Source organism: Solanum pennellii, chromosome 3, assembly GCF_001406875.1.
Source record: "Solanum pennellii chromosome 3, SPENNV200".
NCBI lineage: Eukaryota > Viridiplantae > Streptophyta > Magnoliopsida > Solanales > Solanaceae > Solanum > Solanum pennellii.
This window is the reverse complement of record NC_028639.1, coordinates 47,324,224-47,340,904: the sequence shown is the minus strand read 5'-3', so window position 1 is coordinate 47,340,904 and position 16,681 is coordinate 47,324,224. Positions and strand designations below refer to the sequence as shown.

Genomic DNA, 16,681 nt, shown 5'->3' with positions numbered 1-16,681 from the left:
ACTCATCAAATCGTATATCAGGGAAAAAATCCAAAAGCTAAAGAACAAAAAACAAAACTTCACCTGAAACAAAAACAGGTCTTATATAAGGTAAAGATCCAAAAATTGAAGAACAAAATAAAAACTTCACCTGAAATAAAACATCAAAAACACCAAAATAAAAAGGAACAATTAAATGTCACACACACACACACACACACTCACACGCACACGCACACGCACACACACACACGCACGCGCGCGCGCACACACACACACACATGTATAGGAATCAAATGAGAACCTTTTTCTTTATTCTTGATTAGAAAAAGAGTATTGAATGAGCAACAAATGCGTGAAAAAACCTAGACCAAGAAAGGGAAGAAAAGAGTTTACTTGTCGAACATATATAGATACGATATCAGGTAACAACAAGACCTATATTTATCACTCATCAAATCGTATATCATGTAAAAATCCAAGGATTGAAGAACAAAATAAAACTTCACCTGAAACAAAATATCAAAAACATCCCAAATAAAAAGGAACAGTTAAATGACACACAAATATATGCATACATATAGGAATCAAATGAAAACCTTTTTCTCTGTTCTTAAACAATAAAAAGAGTATTGAATGAGCAAAAAATGAGTGAAAAAAGGGGAGAAAAGACTTTACTTGCTAAATTTTTATGTTGATATTTCCTTTTGGTTTTTTCTGAATTCTGTTTGATTTTTCCTTTTGGTTTTTAGTATAATGTAATATCATTCTTCTTATACATATCCTAGTTAGGTTTTGTAGAGAATCTTAAAATATACTTACCAAATTTATCATAAAACATTAAAATGATTATTTAGTTTATGGTATGAGGTGTAGCAATCTATATTGAATCAACAATTGAATGAAATCCAAGGGCTAAAGTTGAATAGATATTGACGCTAAGCGTAATTCATTTTTTTTTTGATAATTCCTTTATATTATGTTTAATTGACAATCAAAATGCATATTGTGTTGCCGATATTTTAAGGAAATATAATCAAATTTATTGGAAAATGCTTAATATAGATAAATCAACAACCTGCTTCACTGAAAAAGTGAGAACGGAGAAAAAAGTTGAGATATAGTTGTTGCTTGGACAACGATAAATAAATTATACAGCTATGTATTTGTGTTTAGCGGCTGTTGTCAGGCGTTTCAAGAAAAGAAGCTAGAGTTTATAAAGGAGAGTCAAGACAAAAATAAAAGGGTGAGAGGCCAAAATTTTCAAATATTGGGGGAAATGAGGTTGTGCTCAAGTCTGTACTAGCTGCGATCCCAAGATATGCTTTGTCTTACACATCTTTTTTCTATAAGTTACTACAAGCCCCTCGGGTTGTTTCATGTAAACTTCTTCTTCCAGCTCTCCATTTAAGATAAGACAAGGTTAGTTGCCAAGGGGTTCACACAACAGGAGGGCTTGGATTATCATGATACATTTCTCTAGTAGTGAAGATGGTCACAGTTTTGTTTGTTGTTCCTTTGGTTGCTCAGTCTGGTTGACCTCTTTTTCAGATGAATGTTTATAATGCCTTCCTTCAAGGTGATATATTTGAGGAAGTATACATGACTTTGCCAGTAGGATTTACCAGCCAGGGGGAGACTAAGGTCTGTAGACTTCTTTCCTGTGGTAGCTCATTGGATCTTTGCCTCTCGAGGACTTGGTTCTGTGTCGGTTATGAATCTTGACAGACCACGGATATCCCCTATTCAGAGGCTGTCAGGAGCAGTAAATGGGGTAATATAGAATGTATTAGCACCTCCAAAGAAGAAGAAACTGGTCTGTCAAAGGAAAGATCCATTCACATTGATGAATCTTTTGACTCATCTTAAAACGATGTTTTGAACAGATGTGTGGCATGTAATTTCCACGAAAACTTTCTGGGGCTGCCCACACTATATGATATCAGGAAGTGGTCCTATGGTTTATGGAAAAAAGCTCATGGAATAAATACCTATGAGATGGGTAACCACAGGTTCCTTTTAGAATTTGCTTCCAAAGCAGATGCATAGTAGGTTATACATGGTGAATGCAAATGGAAGAAATCTCCAGCTCAACTCCAATGCTAGTCACCAAAAATTGTGGCGATCAAGCAGGAAAAGAAACTCAGCACTGTCTGGGTTAACTTTGTAGGACTAGCGATATATTTAATAATAATAGCCTAGACTTCTATTAATATTAATTTAATAGTACAATTTTGGCCACAACCTCGTCACAACACAGATGTTGGGGCCACTTCCAACTACCACAGAAAAACTAGGAATGGATTCAACCACCATGTGCAAGTATTTGGCTGCCCTTGCTTGTATAAAATTATTTGTACTACCCCCATCCACAAAGATTTGAATTGGAGAACAATTAACAATGTAGTAAAACGTAAAGTAGTCAGTAAATCTCCACCAGACAAAGCTTGATAAGAAGTAAAGAATGATCTTGTACCTCCAAGAGTTACAAGTCTTCGGCCAAAAATCCATCAGATTCAAATGATTCAGGCCACTCCGCAGGTGACTCCGAATCTTCAGTAAGCAATAGTAATTGGGGTAGCGCCATACATTTGTGAGAAGGAGAATTTCTCATCACAATTGTAGCATAAGCCTCTCTCATGGCGACTCTGTAATTCAACATGAGATAGACGTTTGAAGGGTATGTGATTCAAGGGTACCCGTGATTGTGCAGCAGGGACTAATGTCGATGAGGAAGCTTTGGACGAGTGGTGCATCGGAGTAGGATTGGGTAGAATCGGATTTGCTCTAGCAAAGGCATGTCGGTTTGAACCTTTCTCAGAGCTTAACCGTTGTTCATGAACAAGAGCCACAGACATAGCTTGATCCAGTTTAGTAGGATCATGATCCACCACTGCTGATTTAATTTTGGGTCGGAGCTTAGAAATCCAAAAATGTACCAACCAGTGCTCACCAATGGGAGTAGTCCCATTGGTGAGAGCTTCAAACCTGCTCCGATATTCTGCCACTGTTGTAATCTATTGTATCTTAGCCAAAAGAACCTCTGGTTCTTCTAACTCCCGTTTTCGAAATCGATGAACCAATTTCTCAGCAAAATGGTCCCAATCAATCAATTGCTTATTGCGATACAACTAGCGGTACAATTCGAGAGCATCACCATCGAGATAGAACGAAGCCATGGACAATTTATGGTCATCAACAATGCGATTAAAATAAAAATATCGTTCTACTTGGAAGATCCAAGTCTCTGCATTAATGCCATAGAAACGCCCCAGGTCCACTGGTGCTGGCTTGTGGCGAAGAGTTGGAGGGGATGGCGATGGTTCTGGGAGGTTCACCCACGGCGCCCGCTCATGATAACGATCTGGATCCACTGCAGGGACACGAGTAGGCTGAACTACGGTAGCCATGGAAGCTGCCAATTGTTGTATAGAGGAGCGCAGATTTGCAATTTCCCGGGCAACGGATATGTTGTCGGTACCCTTCAAGTGTTGGTCCGCCATTAGACAAGCAAGAATGAAAGCACCAATATAATAGTAACAAACAAGTACTATATTTATTATTTTGAACTAGAACTGAATTACAATTCAACTTAATGTAGAGAATGTAACGACTGAAAACAACAATAAAAGACCAAAATATAAGATAGGGAAGAAGGGGGATGAGACGCTCAAATTTCTAAGAATTGGGGATGAGAGACTCAGAAAATTACCATAACACAAACCCTACTTTGTGATCCTGCTATCTCTTGTTTTATAATTAAATACATAACGCCCACGTGCTCACAAGTTTCTTCACACGTTTTACCCCACCTTTTATTCAAAATCAGTTAATCTTTTTAGTATCCTCTTAACCCGTGTGCTGTGCCTAGCTGGCATGATTGGTTCGGCCATGTTGGCGTCCACCTCGCTGTTTTCATTCATAACAATAGCTGGCATGATTGGTTCAGCCACGTTGGCGTCCACCTCACTATTTGCATTCATAACAACAAAAATATACACGAGAAAGAAAGAATCCAAATGATTCAGTGGTGCCAAAACAAACAACATATCCACTGCAATCCCACAAGTGGGGTCTTGGAGTGTGGTGTTCACGCAGATATACCCTTACCTTGGGAAGGTGGAGAAGATAATGATACACTAAAGTCATCAACAAGAAAAATAAAGTGAATACTAATAAATCTAATATATAAACATACAAACTCAAATACATATAATATATAAACTTAAGAATAGGATTAAAAACAACTCGTACGAGACAGTGAGATTAAGATATAAGTAGTTACCAGAATTCATTAAGGTAAATCTCATATGTGTCTTAGACTTGGAATGTGAAAAATACGGAAAACTCCTATCCTAGAAAATTGTATTATAGATTATCTTACCTAATTAACTTCTATAATGTGTTTACTCTTTTTTCTCTCCCCCCCCTTAGAATAATGATTCAATAAATATGCCAATGGTTTGTTAATCATTTTGAAAAAAAATGCATTACAAACAAATGTAGCAAAGGCTACCTGCAGAGGCTTTGCTGTAGATACAGTGAAAGAAATGGAAGAACATGCTCTCATGCACCATTCTATACAGATCGATAGAGGAAGTTCGTGAAAGCTCGAACTACTGAACTTCACAAAGGTAAAGCAACATGGTCACAAAATAACACTAGCTACCCAGTTCAGGCGCACAATTAGAGATGAAGTATATTACTTGATATTAAAAAATGAAGAACTTAATCGGCAATCTTCACAAACAAGTTGAACTATGAAGAAAGAAAAATTTATGAATCTAATAATCGCACTACTTAATACAAACCTCTTTATCTTTTTCATAGGGAAAATATACCAGGACTCTTTATGATCCAACCGTCCAATGATATGGCTCCATCAGTTATAAAAGGTAGTGCCTGCAATGGGTGGCAACGGACCGAAATCGAGACTGTCAGACCGGTATTAACCTGAACCGGCAAGGAACCGGGAACCACCACCCGAAATCGGAACAAACCGGTACCGGTAGTTCCAGTCAATTATACATGTACCCGTCCCGTTCCGCTAGTGAACCGGTACGGAACCGAACCGGACCGGATTTCGGGACTGGGCGGGATAAATTAAATTTTTTTATTAAAATTAATTAAATGTTAAAACTTTTGTTGTTTTAAAGTTTAAAAATTATACTTTTCAAACTTTTAAAGTTAATTATTTATACTTTTTAAACTTCAACGTCTGAAATTTTGTAAAACTTTAAAGTTTTAAGTTTGAAAGTTTGTAAAATTCAAACTTTCCAATTATAAATATATAATGTAAATATTAGTTTGAAACTTTGAATATAAACATAAAATTTTATATTTCTACTTTAAAATTTTAACTTTAATAGTATGAAAATTTAAAATTCTAACTTTGAGATTATAAAAGCTTAAATTTCACAATAATAAAAATTACTTAAAGACAATAATAAAAAAAATTAAGGCAAATAGCCTAGACTTTTATTAATATTAATTTGATAGTACAATTTGATCTACAAAAATATTAGTAGAGTATTAAAAGATCTAATCTACATAGCCACCTTCTAGGAATGGTTCTATTTAAAATAGTTCTCGAATTATCATACTCATACTAATAGACAATTAAACATATAAATTTAATAGTCGCTGCTACTATAGAGATCTTTTCTGAAATCATTTAACATTTCTCTAATAACTTGATCGCGAATTGGTTGAATAGATAATTCTCCATTGCTTCAATGTCATTGTCATTATAATCTTGCATTATTTCATCAATGTCCCTTTGAAATTTGGTCGGTAGTGATTCACGATCCAAATTTCTTCTCTCAGCATTAACCAATCTCTAAATAATACCGATATCTCCAAGCTATCTGCTGCTAGTGAATGCCTATGATCTCCAATTTGAATCCTTGCTGCACTAAAAACGTCTTCCGAAGCTACTGAAGATACTTGAATAGCTAATACATCTCGAGCCATCGGTTGAAGTTTTGGAAATCCTTTTCCGCGATTTCTCCATCATGCTAGAACATTGTCAGTAGGTTCTATATTTTGATTAAGATATGCATAAAAAAATCATTTTTATTAGCACCTCCAAAGAAGAAGGAACTGGTTTGTCAAAGGAAAGAGCCATTCATATTGATGAATCTTTTGACTCATCTTAAAATGATGTTTTGAACAGATGTGTGGCATGCAATTTCCACGAAAACTTTCTGGGGCTGCCCAAACTATAAGATATTAGGAAGTGGTCCTATGGTTTCTGGAAACAAGCTCATGGAATACCTATGATATGGGTAACCACAGTTTCCTTTCAGAATTTGCTTCCAAAGCAGATGCAGAGTAGGTTATACATGGTGAATGCAAATGGAAGAAATCTCCATCTCAACTCCATTAGTGGTCAGAATAAAGTAGACGGCTATGAGATTCCGAAGAATTAGTGACAATAAAGAATGGTATATTTTTGTTCACAATCCAAGTATGGGTGAAACTGCCCAGCAACTTACTCCATCGAAATAGAAAACAGAGGTCGCCCTTAGAACCATCAAATATCGAGAATGATATTTGCAGGTAAAAGGAAGATTGTGCACAGTGACGATTTGTCAAAAAACTGCTATGGAACTCTTTAACAGTTGCAGGGGGATGGCAAAAGGAATGGAGAAGAGCACTGGTCGTAAATCGTTCCAGCCTGCATTTGGTGGGTAGTCTCTTCTTTTTTTAACGTAAACATGATCTTTTTCGAGGATACAGGGGATCAATTGAAAAAAGACAGTCTTACTGCATCCTATAAAAACGAATTTCATCCCTTTCTCGTGAAATTGTTTTCGCATCTCACTTCCTATATATACATCGATCCTTAGACTGCTCAAAGAAAACATTGATAAATGGCATAGTAAAGCAAACACAAGCTTAAACAGCTCCCAGGGGAAAGGATCTCTAATCCATGCACGGTTCTCACCTAACATGATAAATTGCAAGTATAATCTGCAACTATCAAATGATATCGTCAATCAATTAAAGAAGGATGTAAGCACAAAGAGTATCAAGTAAAAAAAATCTCAAGCATGTATAGTCTAACTAGACACACTCAAGTATATCACCCTTAAAGATAGGATGAGCTTTGTGAAAGAAACTTGACAAACTCTTCTTTCCTTATTTTAAAGCTGTTCTTTGCATTCGTCAGCAATGTTTCCTCTCTCTCTAAATCTTCCACACATCTTACTCTTTCCCACTTCAGCTCCTTCATCCGGATCTCACTTTTAAAGTAGCTTTCACGTAGATACGACCTTCCAAAACTCTTTGGAAATTTGATCTGTACTTCCCTTTACAAAAATAAATACGAGAAAGAAAGAATCCAAATGATTTAGTGATGCAATACAAACAAACAACAACACATCTAGTACATCTAGTGTAATCTCACAAGTGGATCTGGGAAGGTGGAGTGTACGCAGCCATGCCCCTACTTTGGGAAGGTAGAGAGGATGATGATTCAATGATCACATCAACAAGAAAAATAAAGTGTGTTGTTAATTCAAATAAATCTAATTTATAAACATACAACATCAAATACATGTAATATATAAACATAGGATTAGGATTAAAAACAACTCCCACAAGACAGTGGATAAAGATATAAGATATAAATAATTACCAAAAGTCATTCAGGTAAATCTAAAATGTGTCGTAGTCTCGACACGTGATAAATCCTGAAGACACTACTCCCAGAAAATTCTAATATGGTTTGTTATCATTTTGAAATGAAAATGCATTACAAACAAATACTACCTCCTTCCCTAATAACTTGTCCACTTTTCCTTTTACAGTTGTCCCTAATTACTTGTCCATTTTGACAAATCAAGAAAGGACAATTTTTTTTACCTAAAACCCACAATTAAATGACTAATTACTTTGAAAAATGAAGAACTTTTTATCCACTTCATAATTAACAGGGGTAAAATGGTAAACTCACTTCGTCATTAATTATTTTCCTAATAGGTGTGACAATTCAAAAGTGGACAAGTAAAAAGGGACAGAGGGAGTATAACAAAGACTACTTTGAAGAAGCTTGTTGTAGATACAGTGAAAGAAATGGAAGAACATGCTTTCTTGCACCATTCTATACAAATTGATAGAGTAAGTTCGTGAAAGGTCAAACTACTGAACTCCACAATGGTCAAGCAACATGGTCACAAAATAACACCAGCTTCTCAGTTCAGGCGCACAGTTAGAGATGAAGTATATTACTTGATACTCAAAAATGAACATGTTAATAGGCAATCAATTCTGTAAAGTATCTTCACAAACAAGTTGAACATTGAAGGAAGAAAAATTAATGAATATAAACGCACTACTTAAGACAAACCTCTTTACCTTTTTCCTAGGGAAAATATACCACCACTCTTTATGATAGCAAAACCATGAAAACCAGGAGGAGTTTCCTTGTTGACGTATCTAGGCTTCCTCCTTATGGCAAGCCTCCTCTTAGGGTCATCAGCAATAAATTCACCAGTGTATGGTCTAAAATGATAACCCAAAAATGAAAAAGATAAGAAGTAAGGAAGTGCTAAAGAATATGAGATGCATTTGCAAGAAGAGATCATTATAACCTCAAACCTTAAGTTCTCAAGACAGATTACAAGATATCGGTCATCCAAAGGTCTCCCAATTGATGATCCAACTCCATGAAGACCAGATTTTTTATTCATAGGACCTTTCTTCTCATATGTCAGTAGTGCTTTAAGTCCATCATGCGTCTTGCAAACAACTGCTAACATGGTTTCTAGCCCATGATATTCTGAGAGAGTCCAGGATTTCAGAGATTTAGATACAAATGTAAGTCATAATACAGTGAACTTCTAAATTTCTTTTTGTTAGTATAGTGAACTTCCATTATCTGCCTACTTCTTGGTAAAGAAATGGCACTAGGGCCAAACTCAACCCCCAAAATATATCTCATGAGAGGAAATTGCCCAAGGGTGTATATGCAAACCACACATTCATTACCCAACTAATGTAGGACTATTTAGTACGACCCAAGAAAGCGAGAAAACGTTAAAATACAAACTAACACTCTACCCTAATCTGCGCTCTTCAAATTCTAATCACTCTAAGCATACCTATGACAAATTCAAATAATAGAAGGTATCAAACTTTTTGTCTCAAGTCTTCACCATCATGCAACCACATATTGTCATCTTGATTGGGACAGAGTGAACCAGTGCTATAATCACTTGAAGATGGACTAGTATAGAAAGTGGACTCATACAAAGCTCATTTCTTTTTTATTCTTTATCTATTTTTTTAAAAAAAGGCCAGCAATTACTGGATGCTATGTGAAACTAACCTGCTGAGGTTATCATCGTCAACCTTCCCAAGCAAAGCAACAATTCCTATAACGTCCTTCATATACGGAATATATGTTGGCAGCTGGCGACAATTCAATGTTAAGATTTCTTCAATGGTCTCCAACTCATTCTGCCCATTAGAAGATTCCTTATTTTTAGAACCAGTTCCACTTGCTGAATAAGTCTTAGCGAGAGCAGCTACAATACCCCACAAGCACAAGGTATTAAAATTGAGAAATAGTGAAAAGGCATATGACAAAAGGGAAAGAAAAAAGTTTAAGTGAATGCTATAGTATACACAGAGTACTTTAAAATAGGCAATACACACATTAAACCCATGAACAATATATTAAGCTCACTGAAACAAGCTGATGGCTAATATTCCGCGCAAAGGTAATCATAAAATCCGTATTTATTTGAAATTTGAAAGACGCCCATTGATATGAAAATCTTAAAATGTTTGATTGTTTACTTCCCAAAGAGACAGAATAAAAATATTATATTCTAGATTACTGAAAGAACAAAATAACCACAGTAACCTTTTAAAATTGCACATAAATTTTACAGCACAACTAATTAACTTAAAAAGAAGGAAACAATACCTTCAATATCAAAAATTGAATCATCCAATGTTTTCTTCTGACCCTGTAAGAATTTGATATTATCTTCATGGTGTTTAATTTGAAGACCAATCTCCTGCACTGCATCCTCAAGTTTCTGCAGTAATTAAATGATGCAGTAATTAATATTGATCCATTTACTTCACAAAAATTATCGTGTTCATTATCATCTCAAATAACAAATGCTAGTAGATATATCTATACCTATAATCAAAACTACTATGTATATTGCATCAATCAATGACAAAATAAAATAAACTAGGCAGATTTCTTTGAAAATCATAACCACCTTGGATTCGCAGATAAAGGTCTCAGCAGTTCCATTTTGCATTATGTACTGATTGCCAGCAAAAGTAAAGGAATTCATCTGACCTCCTTGACTGAGCGATGGATCATGCATAATAAGTAGTTCCTTAGGATTGGTTTGTAGCTGGAAAAGGAACGTAAAAGCAAACATCAATTTGTTAGAGTTGCTTATTGATAAAAGATTCTACAAGTGCCTATTTTAAGGTCCTAGAGTGCTCACCACGTATACAGTGAATAAGTAATACTACTACATAAATCGTACTTGACATTTTTTTTAATCTTTGTTTCATTTAGGGGGAACAAAAAATATACTTTCTTTCTGAAAATACAAATAAATGTTGAACATTCATATTTCCAAAATGGGATGCCAAAGTTTCTTTAGGTGATTTACTACATAGATGGAAAGAGGACAAAGCTAAGGCTTAATCGAACAACCCTCATTTTTAGTAATTTAGAACGTGCGACTAACTAAAGGGCAATGGGAAACATACTTGACAATTTCAGGTACTACTTCAAATACAGGCATCAACATTAACTAATGGAGGTGCTTTGAAGCTTAGTCCCATAATTTTATAGATATAAAATAAAAATTGGTAAAGGGGACCGCAAAGGGATATTATTGTGATTAGAAAGAAAAAACTAGTCACAAGTGCATTCTCAAACAGTTTGAAGGGCACGGGCAACATAAATATAAAGTGAAAAATGAAATAATATTAGGACTTCCTTGTAAGGTTGCTAATTGTACATTTCTCCAGCATCAAGTATCAATACACTTATTCTTTACCAATCAGAAAATAGTAGTAGGACTCTCAGGTTTCCAAGAGTCAATTGGCATACAGATGAATACCAGCAGACCAACATTTACCACCAAGACCCTATCTAGTAACATCCAGGCAAGTCAACCAAACCTTAGCCAACCTCATTAACACAACATATCTTGCAAACAAGATGACTATTCCATATCCGAAGAATGAGCAGTTAAATGGTAATAAAACAAAATAAAATAAGGCAGGGACTAAATAATTATCTCAGTTCTTGAATATAGTCTTCATTAATTTCTCAACCACAAGATAAACCCTATTTTACATGTCATTTTACAAGTAACCTCGTTATACTTGCCATTACTAGACTTAACGAATAATACTACATAAGAACTTTATGAAAAGCCTTCAATTCTGTAATCATATCCAAAGTGAAAAAGAGCATGTTTTATACCATAGATCAAGCTGATTTTCTGGAAATTTGACAAAGTTTTGCCTGTTAGTAATATCCATGTTGGCTCCCTTCTGATGTGTGTCTCAAAAAGAACACAACTATCATTTGCATCAAGCCTCCAGTAGTTCTTGAAAATTCATGCACAAGTAAAAACTAACTTGCAGGTTTGACAACAACAACATATATACACAGTGTAATCCCACAACTGGGGTTTTCCGATGGTAGAGTGTATGCACACCTTACCCCTATCTCATAGAGATAGAGAGGTTGTTTCCGGTAGACCCTCGACTTACTTTGTCAAGGTAACAAAATGATAAAAGTTAAATACAAAACTAAAAGTGAATTTTCATGTTCACACATGATGATAAAACTAAAAACATTTAGGAGTCTTTAACATTTTTTGTAATAGACACACAAATTCCTTTGTTTATTTCTCCTAATTTTAGCAGGCATATCTTCTCAAAACAAGTTGAGAATTGTAAAGAGTAACTTTTAGAGATATATAAACTCGGCAGCCTCATTAATTCCACCAGATATTTCTTGTTAAATTATAGAGATTAACTTTTAGAGATATATCAACAAAAAGAGAATGTTTGAAAAGGTTAAAACTTGCAATTGAAAGAGGAAACTATAACAAGTATGTAATGAGCTAGTAAAATCAACAATAACTCCACAATCATTTTACATCTAATTACACCAGATGTGATATGATCAAGAATATCATTATCTAAATTGGGGATTTATTGTGGTGTGAGGAGCACGTAACAAAAGATTAACAAGTCATGCATTGCTTTGACAAAATGGGTGACACAAGCATATTCTCTGAGGATGTCAAGACCCAATTTAGAATCGTGAACGACGCTAAGGAGAAGAGTCCCAAGCAAGGCTTAACCAAAAATCTACAGAAAATCGGAAAAAGTATCCGTTGTTTTTGGGGCCTATTCAGAATTACCTTTAATAGAAATCAATAACGCAGCCAACCAATCTCATCTTGTTCCCACCTTATTCATCAATAAACTATTCGGAGAGTAAAGAAACTAATTCAAACTCCAAAACATAAGTCTCATACTAGACACCAATTTGCAATACTAAAGAATACTCATAAACTTCTAATAAAAGAAATGACTATGGAGTGACTCTAAGAATTCCAACATATGTCTATAACAACTAATAAGTTTGTTATCCACGAGAATAAGTGTGGGGCTCACCCGAAATTATCAACTCAAAAGCTCTATACCTTACCAAAGTCACCTGTATTCTTTGTAAAAAAAGATATAGCAAGGAGTGAGACGCAAGCTCAGTGAATAATAATATTTAACCACAACCATTTTAATGAGAAACAAGTCAGAAAACATGCTAGTACAATAATCATAATGATGAAATAATGCTCTTTCAGAAATAATAACAATATTCAACCTTGTGTGCCTCATATAAACAAAATCAATATAAATATTAATAGTAAACTCAGAGAAACCTTTCCATATCAAATCTTATATCTGGCAGGTTTCCAACGATGAATCATGTAATCCGAGTGGCCTTCTCTTTAAGAACCAATAACAGTGAGCTCCTCATGAAGGAGTTAAATATTGATATCGCTAGATCCCTAATCCAGGGATATCAGTAACGGTGTACTAGTTTCACATCCCACTAGCAAGGGCTTTATCAGAAATCAGTAATTACAAGGTGCACCAGGTCTAACGATCCCACCGTTAGCTACGAAATTCATCAAGGTCTACTCCAATTTATATTTTTCTTGTAATCAATATGAAGCATTTCAAAATGGAACAGAACATTTAAATCACCTTTCAAAATACTATATCTCAACTAAGTGTAAAACCTTTTCAATAACAATAATCATATCTTGTAAAAAAAAGTAATCATCTCAATTACAGTATCATATCTAGTAAAAGACTAGTCCCACATGCAAGTTCAAAATATTCAGAAACACATTTACTTATAGTTCATGTGAAGATCATGCAAATTATAAATTATCAATTGTAATAAAATTACTTCTCACACTGTTTGTATCGAAATACCAAACTTGTCATCTCAAGAAATTCGTATGACTCCCTCCAATTGATCTATAAGCACATTATATCGTTCTCTTGTAAAAAATTTAGGCTAATTCATAACAAATTGAAATACCCACCCACGGGCTACCATAATTGATTCTCACTTTGTCAACTATATTTTCTCATACTTTGAGTAATTCAGTTAGCCCATTATATTACTAACCCACCATACCATCTATTCATTCAAAGTTCTTCCCAACATTATTCAAATTTATGCTTCAAATAACCAAAATAATCTTACTTTCCAACCTTTTTTTTTGTACGTCAAAATACAATAATTTACATTCTAATCATTAAATGCACTTCATTAATTTCTCGGAATTTAACAATTTCTCTGTTTCTTTAACACATGATTCTCCAATTCTCAACCCCAATTCTATAGCCATGAAATATACAAAATAATATAAACTAAACTCAAAAACTTACCTTTCTCTTATGCTTCTCTTTTTACTGATAAATCACGGTCTGGAATATTTTTTCTTTCACTTCTCCTTTCTTGGAACGTGAAACCGCAGCTTAATTTTTTTTTTCAATTGCCGCCTTCAGCATTTCTCCTTAAACTTGAAGGTATGTTCCCCCTTTATTTTATTTCAAGTACAAGATGGGCCAAGCACATTGGGTGTGCAGTAACTTCCAAAAAACAATCAAAGACTTTTTTTATTTTTTTATTTTTCTAAAAAAAGAAATCTAATGATAAGTATGCCCTTAATTAATTATAGGTTATTACAGAGGAAGTGTGATGTGAAGAATTAAATTAGGTCGTATTATAAAGATTTGTTACATCAAAAGCAAAGGCATTGCATGAAAGCCAAATCTGCTTATATATTGCACTATCTTGAGTGAAACTACATTAAGACGTAGGTTTTAGAGTTAGGTTCAGCTTTAGGGCGTAGGTGAAAGGAATTAGTTCAAAAGTCTCATACCTATAGTTTTTTATGAAAAGGAAAACCCACAACCTCTACCCTTTGGATGAGCACAGGATAAAAACCCCGATCCTATGCAATAGCTCGTAAACCACACAGGAGAGGTAACCGCACTAGGCAAGCCCGGTGTGGCGAGATTGACCCACAAGGCAAACCCCTTGCTTTCGCGTGCAAGGAATTTCGAACTTGAGCCCTTCAAAATGGAATTCCCAAGCACTAACCGCTGTGTCACCCAAAGGGTTTAAACAGTCTCATACCTTACACTTCATTAAAATACTCTCCAAGCGAAATCCTATTTTGTGACCCTACTCTCTCAAGAAAAGCTAATATGGTCATGCCCACCACCAGCTGGCCTACTCATTCCAGCTCCCTCTACAACGAAGAACTTCATTACGGCCCTACATGACACCACTATCCAAGAGAAAAACAAACATATTATGCTTCAACCTATCATATAATGGAGAACCCACCATCCCATGGACCAAGAAAGAATTTGATAGGTTGTGTATCAGGCAAAAGCTTCTATATGCATGCACTAGCGACAAAATTTACATATGGAAGACCTGATTGATACTTACTAAAAAAAAATTGCCAACACAATTGGAATATGCAATATTCTGTATCTTGAATAAAGGAAACTCCGACGAGATCAACACCAAATGCGGCCATGTGAACCTCTTTCCGCCACTTTATCATTGTGCATCATTCAAGCAGAAGTAGACGTCAGCGTACATATTCAAGTTACTACTCACAACTGTCTATGATTTCTTTGGTATTGTGCAAAATCAAACAGTAACACAAGGTCCAGCAACCTCTGGCAACCAAAGCTCAACCAACGTCATTGGTCGCACATACCTCACGTGAGGCTACATCTAGGATTCTAGCGACCACGATAGTGCCACGCGCCCTTGTGTGATCCTATTCCTCTTCATGTGATTCATTAAAATCAACATCTGCAGTGTGTCCATAATGATTAGGATAGAAATCTCTCAAAATTTCTCTTATTTCATCCTCATTTCACAATTTTCTACTTCGTTATTATCTCTTTCTTCACAATCTGATTCTGGCTCACCTAATACTTCCCCATGATGATACCAAAAGGTATAATTTTTAATTGTTTCATAAACGTTCAAGTGTGTTCTGACTGTCTCACATGTTCCTAATGTGGTATTACAACATTTGACACATGGATATCGTATTTCATACATTTCTCATGCGCTTTGAAAAGCATAATTTAAAAATTTTCTACCCCGATAAAGTAGGCCTCATTAATTCGATCATCAACAAGTTGCATCCATTACTTACTCGATGCCATAACCTTTGATTATATGTAAGAGTTAAGATTAATAATAATTTAGGATAACAAGTTTACTAAGATGAACATTAGTTTCTATTAAACATGTCAAATCATCCTAATGAGGATCTAAGCAATTTTTTTTAATCAAACTACATGAGGATCCACACAATTTCAGGAAAAATTTAGAATCTAATTAAAATGAAGAACCACAAAACAACAATGACAAACAACCATGAATTTCCAGGTAGCTTAAGATTTCAAAAATGCACTACAAGTAGTAACTTCAGAAACTATTATGCAGCCATAGTTTTAGTAGAAAAGAACAATTCAAACAACATTTAAAACACCAAAAAAAGGTAACTACTCTGAAGTATATTATATGACACACATACTTTTAAAGTTCTTGGGAAAACTTAACTTAAATCCAATAAAAAATACACTAAATTGATCAAAAGTAAGTACAAAAAGAAGTCACTCAAACTAAATTTTATGAACTTCAACCAATAGAGTGTTGAAAGAAATCAATTTCTCTCGTAGTAATTAATAATACGACTACTTCTGAACAACTTTCTTAAAGTGCATTTTACTCAAGGATTCTAGACTCAACTATTCAACTTATAAAAACATTATAGATCACAAAATAACTTGATATTCAAAATATTGACTAAAAGCAAAGATTGACAGTTAGTTTCGAGTCAATGTTGTTCAAGAAAATGCAAAAACTTCAAAAAGAGAAAGTAGAATTAAACTAGAATGCTACTGAATATTTCAGATGTTTTAACAGAGCTCATTAACAATTTTGTTTCTTTCTCGTCTGATCCTCAAGCTACTCATCGATGAATAAAAAAATTTCAGATGCTTTAATAAATTAACAATTTTGTTTCTTTCTCATATAATCTTTTTACTGTCAGAACTTAAATATTGACTACAATGT

General features: G+C 34.7%; 1 protein-coding gene across 1 annotated transcript; it reads right to left on the bottom strand.

Annotated features, from left to right (window-relative positions):
- Positions 1 to 6,835: 6,835 nt before the first annotated feature.
- Positions 6,836 to 15,292, bottom strand: LOC107013398 (protein DEFECTIVE IN MERISTEM SILENCING 3-like). The gene is made up of 9 exons (XM_015213314.1): positions 15,242 to 15,292; positions 14,560 to 14,673; positions 10,224 to 10,364; positions 9,917 to 10,031; positions 9,312 to 9,512; positions 8,584 to 8,773; positions 8,341 to 8,487; positions 7,193 to 7,292; positions 6,836 to 6,928 (listed from the first exon to the last, which is right to left on the bottom strand). The coding sequence occupies exons 1-9, from the start codon at positions 15,290 to 15,292 to the stop codon at positions 6,836 to 6,838; spliced, it is 1,152 nt and encodes a 383-aa protein (XP_015068800.1).
- Positions 15,293 to 16,681: the final 1,389 nt, after the last annotated feature.